This window comes from Physeter macrocephalus, chromosome 8 (assembly GCF_002837175.3).
Source record: "Physeter macrocephalus isolate SW-GA chromosome 8, ASM283717v5, whole genome shotgun sequence".
NCBI lineage: Eukaryota > Metazoa > Chordata > Mammalia > Artiodactyla > Physeteridae > Physeter > Physeter macrocephalus.
In genome coordinates, this window is record NC_041221.1 from 15,465,500 (window position 1) to 15,476,331 (window position 10,832).

The window sequence follows — 10,832 nt, forward strand, 5'->3', positions numbered from 1 at the left end:
TCTTTTTCAGGATTTTAGCCTCTCATTTATGAATGATATATATAGTTAGAGAAAAAATATAGACTTATTTTTTTAATTACCAAGAAACAGAAAGGAGTATAAATCTGTGGGGAAGTAAGAGAAGTGAAGCCCCGTACAAGATAGCAGCATGTGACGTGTGGCTGGGGCCTCGGGGCACCCGGCCGCCCCCTGCCCCCGGCCTTGCACCTCTGCTGTGCGGTAGTCCCACAGACCAGCTCTGGTGTCTCCTCCTACTTGGGGATTGGACATGGCTGTTAGGGCACGTCTGTGTAATCAGATCACGCCTTTCAAATTCAGAGTTCAATGCTATGAATGCTTTTTAGGAAGTCTTTCGTACATTTGGGCAAACCTTGATGACATATCCACTGGAAGCGTAATAGATTTTACTTTATTTTTTTTCTTTCAGTGTGGTTTGAGCGCCTAAACTGAAGTGGTGATTCTACTCTCATCCTTTATAAGTGGAGACACCTGCTTCTCAGGTGCCTTCTGGGTGAAAGCCTGGGGGTCGTTGTAATCCTGGGGTTACAGTAGCCAGGATTCATCTTGATCCATGACCAGCTCTCTTTCCATGTTTGCTCAATTGGTCTGTGACTGTTACAATGATGTGGAAATCTAAACAAATTATGGCAGCCTTCTTATAATTGGTATTTTTAAAGAAGAAAAGTATTAAAGGTGAATGCCTAACAGTAGAGTATGTGCCTGGTTCTGTGAAATGCTGCTTTTCACATTCGGTTTTGCTTGTAGTGCAGCAACCGGATCCAAATCAGCCGAAGCCTGAGGGCGGCCAGATGGCAGTGCTGAAAGGGGAGCTGCTGGCCATGGGCAGCACCTGGCCACCGTCGCTGCTGGCCACCTTGCAGCAGTGGGGCACCACACAGCCCAAAGCCCCATGCCTGACCGCCCTGGATACCACGGGGAAGGCCGTCTACACCCTCACCTATGGCAAGTGTCAACAGAAAGCAGCTGGGCGCTGGCGAGCTGTGAAATATTACATGTCGTACAACATAGACGTGCAGCTTGAGGAACATGAGAGAACAGATGCCTGACAAGCTGACACAACTGGCAGGGAAACAGAACCTCGCCTCCCCCCGGGGGCCCCTCCCGGGCCACTGCCCTTCCCCCACTGGGGGACCACTCCCTGCCTGGTGGTTTCGAGAGTTCACATTTGTGTGTGCATTTCTGAACAGTGGAGTTTAGTTTTGTCTCGTTTTGAACTTTGGACAAATGGCGTCAAGCAGTATGTGTTTTTTTGTGTTTGGCGTCTTTTGGTTCCATTCTACGTGTTTATGTAACACGAATCGCGTGCATTTGGCTGGATGTGTTTTCATGGAGCACCGGGCCCCAAGGCACTTCTGGCCCCCAGGCCGGCGTCCCCCACAGCTGAGGCCAGTGCCCTGCTGGCCGCTGGGTGTGAGCCAGTCCTAGGTGCTCTGGGCTGCGTCTTGCTCAGCGTTGTCTGAGGTTCACCCCTGTGCTGTGTGCTGCGTGGTCAGTTCATTCTCATCGATGGACGGTATCTCATTGTGAGAATGCGCCACAGCCAGCGTCCGAGCTCAGCGGTAGGTGGGCGTCTGGGTTGTGTCCACTCCGGGGCTGCTGCGTGTCGGGCTGTTGTGAACGTTCTCTGTGGGTCTGAGGTGGACGTGTAGGCGTTTGTGCTGCTGTGGGCGCAGGACTCGCGCGTCAGCTTCAGGACGAGCTGGTGAGCTGTTTCCACCCCCCCAGCCCTGGGGGAGGAGTCCCAGCACTGGATACTGTCTGTTCCCGTTCGCCTTCCTTGAGGGAGCATCGTGGTGTCCAGTGCCTGGTGCTGAGGGTGCTTCTAATGTGCTTACTGGCTGCTTGAACACCTCATTCTATGAAGTACCCAGATCTTTGGCTCATTTTTCTGTTTGCTTGCTAATGCTTTTTATGTTTCAGATACACACCTTTTGTCCAGTACATGTTTTGCAAATATCTTCTTCCACCCTTTGCACTGCCTTTTAACACTTTTAATTGTGGCTTTAGATGAATAAGAAGCCTTAACCTAATGTAGTCTAATATGTCTGTTTTTTCCCTTTTTTGTGCTTTCTGTTCTGTGTAGGAAGTCTTTGCCAGACCTAAGGTCACAATAGCATTCTCCTCCCCCGAGTCTTCTTCTGAAGACTCGTTCTACTTTTCACACTTAGTGTTATGATCCATCTACAGTTTAGTTTTGTGTATGGTGTGAACTTGAACTCATTTTCTCTCCTATGAATGGAATTGACCCATTATCATTTGTTGAGAAGCAGCCCTTCCCCCAGATATGGCTTTGTCATCCGTCAGGTGAAAACTGTACTTGTGGATCTGTTCTCTTCACCATTCGCGCTTCCTGAGTTGCTGGAGCTTTACGAGTCTGTGCTGGATGTCAGTCCTCCAGCTCTGTGATTGCGCCTCAAGATTTCCTTGACTATTCTTGGCCCTTTACATTTCCAAGTAAACTTTTTTTTTTTAATTTATTTATTTAGTTTATTTTTGGCTGCGTTGAGTCTTCGTTGCTGCACGCGGGCTTTCTCTAGTTGCAGCGAGCGGGGGCTACTCGGCTACTCTTTGTTGCGATGCACAGGCTTCTCATTGCGGTGGCTTCTCGTGTTGTGGAGCACAGGCTTTAGGTGCGTGGGCTTCAGTAGTTGTGGCACGCAGGCTCAGTAGTTGTGGCACGCAGGCTCAGTAGTTGTGGCACGCAGGCTCAGTAGTTGTGGCACGCAGGCTCAGTAGTTGTGGCACGCAGGCTCAGTAGTTGTGGCACGCAGGCTCAGTAGTTGTGGCACGCAGGCTCAGTAGTTGTGGCACGCAGGCTCAGTAGTTGTGGCACGCAGGCTCAGTAGTTGTGGCACGCAGGCTCAGTAGTTGTGGCACGCAGGCTCAGTAGTTGTGGCACGCAGGCTCAGTAGTTGTGGCACGCAGGCTCAGTAGTTGTGGCACGCAGGCTCAGTAGTTGTGGCTCGCGGGCTCTAGAGTGCAGACTCAGTAATTGTGGCGCACAGGCTTTGTCGCTCCGTGGCATGTGGGGTGTTCCCAGACCAGGGCTCGAACCCATGTCCCCTGCATTGGCAGGTGGATTCTTAACCACTGCGCCACCAGGGAAGCCCTCCAAGTAAACTTTAGAATCAGCTTGTCCATTTCCAGAAAAAAATCCTGCTGGGGTATTGATTGGCACTGCACTGAACCCATAGTCCAACTTGAGGCTAATCGGTGTTGTTGGCAGTTATGGGATCTTCCAGCTCATGACCCTGGAATATCCCTCCTTTGAAGGCCTACTTTAGTTTCTCTCAGTGATGTTTTATGCTTTTGAGTCCAGGAGTCTTGAGCTTCTTTCGTTAGATTTAGTCCTATTGTAATGGAATGATTAAATTTTTTCTACTCAGTTGTTGCTTGTAAATAGAAATGCAATTGATCTTTTAAATGGTGACTTTGTATCTAGTGATCTTGTTAAAGTGACATATTAATTCTTTTTGGTCTATTAATGAGCAGTTTTGGGCATCCTGTGCACAAGCTGAGCCCCCGTGAGCAATGACGGTGTTGTCTTGGCCTTTCTTGTTCTCAGTGACGTTTTATGCTTTTGAGTCCAGGAGTCTTGAGCTTCTTTCGTTAGATTTAGTCCTATTGTAATGGAATGATTAAATTTTTTCTACTCAGTTGTTGCTTGTAAATAGAAATGCAATTGATCTTTTAAATGGTGACTTTGTATCTAGTGATCTTGTTAAAGTGACATATTAATTCTTTTTGGTCTATTAATGAGCAGTTTTGGGCATCCTGTGCACAAGCTGAGCCCCCGTGAGCAATGACGGTGTTGTCTTGGCCTTTCTTGTTCTCACACCTTCGGTTTCTGTTTCTGTTCTTGTCTCACTGCACAGGCTGGAACCGCCAGTGCAGTGTGAATCCTTCTCTGTCTTAGGTGGAAAGCAATTGGTCTTGAAGTATGCTGTTTACTGTAGCTTTTTTCTTGTTTTATGGTAGAAATTCTTTGTCGTTATGAAATTCTGTTTCTAGTTTGCTGAAAGTTTCGCATCATGGATTGGCTTTTTCTGCTTCATCGAGGTGACCATACAGTTTCTCTGCCCTCCTCCACTAATTCGATGAATTACATTGATTAATTTTCAAATGTTAAGCAGCCCTTGCATTCCTGGAATAAATCCCACTTGGCCAAGATATCTTCTCAATAAATGCCTGGATTCTAGTTGCCAGTATGCTGTTTGGGGTCTTTGCACCTGTGCTCGTTAGAGAGATGGCTCTGTAATTCTTTAAGAAAGGAGCTTGCTGCGCGCCCATGAGCGTGCTTTGCTGACAGCCTCCACCTGGAATTCAGCTTCCGGGTGCGGGTCACACGAGGCATTGGGACAAGGCCTGTGTTCCGCTCAGCACAGACTTCCCTTGTAAGGGAACCTGCAGGGACTGCGGCCGGACGGCGTCGCCTGCATCTCACTGTCCCGCACTTCCCGGGAGCCCTTCTTGTGCCTCGCTCTGCTCAGTGCTTCCTGAAGACCCCAGCCTGTGGTCCTTCTCTCCTTGTCTTGCGTTTTAAGTCTGTATCCACTACACCCGTAAGACACCACTCACTACTCTTGCTTTTTAAGTCAGGAGTCATGCTGTTTTTTCTTTCCTTTGCGGAATGTTCCTTCCTGCCACTCCGCGTTTCCCGCTGTAACCTCTCCTGCTGGCTGTGGGACTGCCCGCATCTTCCTTTGTGAAGGCGGATAGGTATCTGTCAGCACTTTGAAGACTTTTGTGATATCTTTTGAGGAATGAGATGCCAGATTATTGCTCCTCTCTGGATGAGGATGTGTCTTTTTCCCTGTGATGGCTTTTTGGCTTTGGCTTGCATCTGTCTTACTGTGATGTACATATTTAGCTGTTATGTTCTTTGAAAGTTTCCTGCTTGGGGTCCACAGGGCTTCTTAGATCAATGGAATGGTATCTTTCATCAGTTTTTGGAAAATTATAGCCATAATTTCTTGATATAGTGCTTCTTCCCCATTTCTCTCTCCTATCCTCCTGGGACTCTGATTACATTTATATTAATACCTTTTCTGTGTCCCACGTGCCTTTTTTATATTTTGCATTCTTTTTTAAAAAATTAATTAATTGATTAATTTTGGCTGTGTCGGGTCTTAGTTGCAGCACGCGGGATCTTTCGTTTTGGCGCGTGGGCTCTTCGTTGCAGCCCACGGGCTTCTTTCTAGTTGTGGCACGTGGGCTCTCTAGTTGTGGCATGCGGGCTCAGTAGTTGTGGCACGTGGGCTTAGTTGCCCTGCGGCATCTGGGATCTTAGTTCCCCAACCAGGGATTGGTTGACCAATTGCATTGCAAGACCGATTCTTAACCACTGGACCACCAGGGAAGTCCCATGGCATCCTTTTTATATATATACTTCAGTTTGGAGATTTTCTGTTTTCCTTTATTCACATTTTCTAGAACTGATGTGATCTTTGTGACCCTTTCCTCTGGGGGGCGGGTCCCCAACCATGGGTTTTGTCTTATGTGGCGACTTTGGGGCTCTGCCTGGCCTTTCAGAGGTTTCCACCTGCTGTGCATGGCCCCGAGATTCAGCAGACCCCTCTTGAAGCCCCGGTCTCCGCACCCCAGCAGCAGCACTCCGAAGGGCACAAGGCCGTGAGATGTTCGTCTCCTGTGGGCGCCAGACACTAAGCCCCGCCCCCAGTTTTTGTAAGAACAGCTGCAGAAGGTCAGCTCACCTCCCAAGGGTTTCCCCAGGGGTCTTAACTCCTCTAGTTGTCTTTGCTGCCTCCGACAGATGGTTTTGCATTTTATCCAGTTTTAAGTCATTTTGGGTGTGAGTGCTGGTCTGCCACCACTGCTCTTTCCTGCTTGGAAGCAGAGTCTCAGACTTTTATGCTTTTAAGATTCATCCGTATTATTGTGTATGGTTGTAGCTCATTCATTTCTGTTGAGGAACGAATATTGAATATTTCAGAATGTATGTCTCCATTATACTGTTGATGGACTTTTGGGTCATTTCCAGTTTTAATTGTTACAGACAGTGCTACCGGGAACATTCCGGTATGTGCTACCTGGTATGTAAGCATGCATTTTTGTAGGGTATATACCTAGGAGAGGAGGTGCTAGCTAGTTCTGGGATTATAACATCTTTACATTTATCAGATAATTCCAGACTTTTCCAGTTTGCACTTATCTGATCAGTGTATGAGTCCCACCTTCTCCCTGTCATTGGCAGGTTTATTAATTTTGGCTAATCTGGTGAGAATATGGTGACAGTCGTTGTGGTGCTAATTTGCATTTTCCTGATGACTGAGTAGGTTGAGATCTTTTCCTGTTTTTGATCATTTGGGTTTTCTCTTTTGGTAAGTGTTGAATCTTTTGTACATTTTTATACAGGGTTATTTGTGGGCGTTTTGTGTGTTCTGGACGCCAGTCCTTGTTGGCGGCTTACTGTGCACCCTGGCCGCTCACGGCCCTGCAGCAGGCTTCCCTTCTCCCCTCCTGGGCGCTAGCTCTGCTCTTCTCCCACCCGCGTTAGACTTGCCGCCCACCCGGAGGGAGTTTAGTTTGTGTGTGTGGTGTGGGCCTGGGCTCCGGGGCAGTTCTTCAGGAACGATGGCAGCTGTCCTGTTCTTGTCCCCTCGGTGCTACCCGTGTTGTAAGTGGAGTTGTCCACACGGGGTGGGTCTGTTTGGGGTTCTTTGTTTTATCACGTTGATTTATATTCTACCCTTACGCCAATAGCACGCTCTTTTTTTTTTTTTTAAGATTTTCTTGATGTGGACAGTTTTTAAAGTCTTTATTGAATTCGTTACAGTGCTGCTTCTGTTTTATGTTTTGGTTTTTTGGCCTTGAGGCATGTGGGATCTTAGCTCCCCAACCAGGGATCGAACCCACACCCCCTGCATTGGAAGGCGAAGTCTTACCCACTGGACCGCAGGGAAGTCCCCGCCATGCTCTCTGAATTGCTGTCGCTTTATAATAGTCTTGACGTCCATTGAGAAAGTCTTCCTATCTTGTCTCCTTCTTCCAGAGCGTCTTGGCTTCTCTCGCCCTGGTATTTCAGTGTCAGTTTGTGTCAGGTGCCACAAACACACCTGTTGAGGTTTTGGTTATCGTTGCCTTGAGCAGTTTGAGGAGAATTAGCACGTTTGCATTACGGTGCCTTCTAGCAAATGGACATAACAGGTTCCTGCGTTCATTCAAATCTTTTTCAACCTCAGTACTGTTTTATAAGTTTCTGGGGGGAGACTTTGCATATTTTTGGTAACACATATTCTTAGATATTTGGCATGTTTATTTAAATCTTATTGTAATAGTATCATTAAAATTTTTATTTGCTGTTTATTGATGGCACATAGATATTAAATGCTATTTGCATATTGCTGTTATATCTGATAGCCTTGCTGATTTCAGTTATAGGATTCATGATATGTGCAGTCACGTCTTCTGCAAATAATGACAGTTTTGTTTCCTATTGTTTTACCTTCTCTGCCCCTTTCACCCCAATTGCATTGGCTGAGACTTCCAGTTGAAAAGGCAGTTGTCCTTGACTTGCTCCTGTTTTCTGAGGGAAAGCTTTCAATATCTGACCATTAATCATGATACCTCCTATGGAATTTTTAAAGATGACTTTTAACAATCACATTAAGGAAGTTTCCTTTCATCCCAAATTTAAGAAGGATGTTTAAAATCCTGAATGATAAATTATTTTAGTTTTTTTCACCTTTATTCTGTTAATGTGGCAAATTATGTTGATTTTCTGTTAAACCTCTTTGCATTGTTGCAGAGAGGTCATGATGCATTTTTCTTTTTATAACTATCTGGATTCAGTTTGGAAATCTTTATGTGTTACAGTTATTAACATCTTGAGTTGACCTTTCTATTTAGGCAAAGGCAGCGGTGTTTTGAGTTGACGATTTTTCTCATTTATTTCTCAGGCCCCACAGTTCACTTATCTCACAACGTTGTGCCCGAGTTTAGACTCTTTACAGCAAAGGGCGTGTGGTTGCCGCGTGGTTGCCCAGGGGTGGGGAGGGTGAAGGACGGCTCTGTCTTCCTGCGTCGCTGCATCGCGCAGGGTGAGTGGGAGGGCTGCTTCCGGTTTGGGGCGGACTGAGGCTTTTCTGTCTTCCTCGCCCTCTGCCCCTGCCCTTCACTGTCCCGTGTGTCATGTGCCGTGTTCCTCAGGGAAGCACCCCCAGGGCCGGGCACCTTCAGGAGGGGTCCAGACGCTCCCCTCCAGCGCCCGTGGCTCTGCCAGGTTCCCTACCATCTCCCTGACTGTCTCCTCTTGAGTGAAAGCAGAGATGAAGATGGACCCACCTCATGAATTGTTGTTGTAAAGGTTAAATGACTTATATGCCACTCTTATAAGGGGTATAATTGAGACACATTCAGTGACATGAAAGCGCATTCACAGTGCAACGTTCATTGAAAAAAGGGTGAAGCGTGATCCCGTTTCTTAAAGATTATGCATACGTGTGTGTGTGCGTGTGTGTGTGTGTGTATACATATATAACAGAAAGAATGCTTTTTTCAGCTGGCTTTTCTGTATTCTAAATTTTCTATAATAAAATGCTGTTTTACTTTTCTGTTAAGAAAAATAAATCTGTAAGTTGTTTTTAAGAGAAAACTTCATTGCAGCATTGTGCAAAATAATTATCAATTGGAAACCACCTGAATTTTCAGCAATAGAGTAATAATGGTATGTTAATGGTATGTTATGATTGCTACATTAAAATGTTAATTATTAGTTTCTTAAATTTTACATTGCTTAGTATTTTTATTTCATTTTAGGCAAACTTTGGAGTCGGAGTTTAAAACTAGCTTATACTCTACTTAATAAACTGACTAGTAAGAATGAACCACTACTTAAACCTGGAGACAGAGTAAGTAACCAAATGCGCCTTTGTTGGAGTGAGTGAGAATGGAGACTAAAAATCTGTTTCATTGACATCAGTGTTCTCTCAGTTGTTCAGACTTACAGCATTAATACAGGGATTTAATATGAAAAAATATTAAATGTGGAAAAAGTTTGTGTTGATGTAGGTAAAAAGTGGCTGTCTTGGGGAGTGGGGAAGGGTGATATGGGTGTTGCTTTTCATTAGTACTTTTCGTCATTTTAATTCTGTGTTTTAAAACTTTTTTGATAAAAATAAAAATGTAAGGTAAATGTAATAGAATATGTAATTTAAACAGTGGCAGCATGATGACCAGGTGGGAGCAGGGGGTGCCCGTGGAGACTCCGAGAGGGCAGCTGTCAGGGTCTTGCTGAGTTCTCGGCCTGCCTCCCTCCCCTGTTAATGTTTTGGTCTTGAGCGAAGGTCTGTCCAAGTAAAACGTTGGTGTCAGGATTTTTTCTTTTGGAAGATCTTTTGATAGACTTTGATTCCTGGTTCCCTCTTCATGTCCAGTTGTTTTTCACCTGGGCTACTTGATGGTGGGTGATGGTCCATCGCGTCCTTCCCTGCGTCGCTGCTGCCCAGATGGTCAGAGTGGACGGAGCTGGACCTAGACCCCACGGGCAGACCCAGCAGTGCTTGCCTTTAGGCCCAGGAGTTTAACGTTATTTTGTCTCATGTGGGGTAAAGACCGTAACCTGAAGACTGTGTGTATTAGAAGTTACATGGCTGCAGACACTTAAGGACCAAGGGTTAGCACTCAAAGTAACGTTTCTGTCTCAGCAGCAGACATTCAGATGACTGAATTATTCACAGTGCATTTCGTGGTTTTCCTTTGTACTCTCGTAGGTGGCGCTGGTGTTTCCTAATAGCGACCCTGTCATGTTCACTGTTGCGTTCTATGGGTGTCTCCTGGCAGAGCTGGTTCCTGTCCCCATCGAAGTGCCACTAACAAGAAAGGTAGCAAGCGCGGTGCAGGCCCCAGGTTCACGGTCTCTGAGGCTTCATCCTGAAGTCCACGTGTCCATTCACAGGCCTTAGTCTCCTCATTCCAGGTGCCGTCTGGAGCCGGGGGACAGGCGGGAGGGTCTCAGAGAGATTAAAGCAGCTTCATCTCCAGATACTCCTTTTGTGTATCTCGCTGGTGACAAGGGCACTGGAACAGCTGTTGGTGGGGCCAGTATATCACTTGTTTGAATTTCCCAACAGAAACAAACATTTTCTCCGCCAATGCATAGAAGTTGGGATTTGATGAGGTTTTGTTAAATCATTTCTCAAAATGGTGTGTTTATTGATAATAACTTTCATTTCTTGGGGATAAGTAAATCATTACAGAGATGTCTTTTAGCTCACTTCTAAGTGATAGTTTTAAACATGTGACATTCTCTTGCATTTCTGTTCACTTCCATAACAGCGAGCAGCTTTCATTGCTGACAGATGACTTCAGGCCGGGGCAGGGGGCGGGTTGCTGATGTTCTAGGTAGCTATTACATTTTAGGTATAAATACCAGTAATCTGATTATTGAAAAATAGATCATTTTAGGAGTAGACTCAGCATGTATTTTAGAAAATCATAGTTTTCTATGGTACCCCAGTGTTCAGGCAGTTGTTCACATGAGCATTATCAGCAAGAAATATTCAAGAATCCCAAAGGTAAAGCTTGTGAATAAAAGCAGTATATCCCAAAGGATACTATATGATGAACAGATATTTGAATACCGGGATTCTTAGGGTAAAACTAGAGTTTGTAAAAATTTATAAGAAGAAAATGATAAAACTCTACTGAAGGACATATTCTGTGTGGAAATAATTAAGATTGCTAAAGGTCAGGCCTGCCCATATATATAGAGAGAGATATATATATATATCTCTCTCTCTATATATATATATTTTTTTTTTTTTTTGCGGTACGCGGGCCTCTCACTGTTG

The 10,832-nt window shown here is 45.5% G+C and overlaps 1 protein-coding gene across 6 annotated transcripts in view; it reads left to right on the forward strand.

Moving 5' to 3' along the window:
* Positions 1–10,832, forward strand: part of DIP2A (disco interacting protein 2 homolog A) — a 70,909-nt gene that overhangs the window by 19,188 nt on the left and 40,889 nt on the right. For 5 of the 6 annotated variants that reach the window (XR_003680851.2, XM_055086494.1, XM_028492769.2 and 2 more), the window contains 3 exons: positions 766–963; positions 8,800–8,891; positions 9,753–9,863. Coding sequence is in view for 5 of the 6 variants with exons in the window: in XM_055086494.1 (XP_054942469.1) it covers positions 766–963; positions 8,800–8,891; positions 9,753–9,863 (401 nt within the window). In the remaining variant the exon portion in view is untranslated. The remainder of the gene's footprint in view (positions 1–765; positions 964–8,799; positions 8,892–9,752; positions 9,864–10,832) is intronic. The other variant, XM_028492771.1, reaches the window with a different exon arrangement.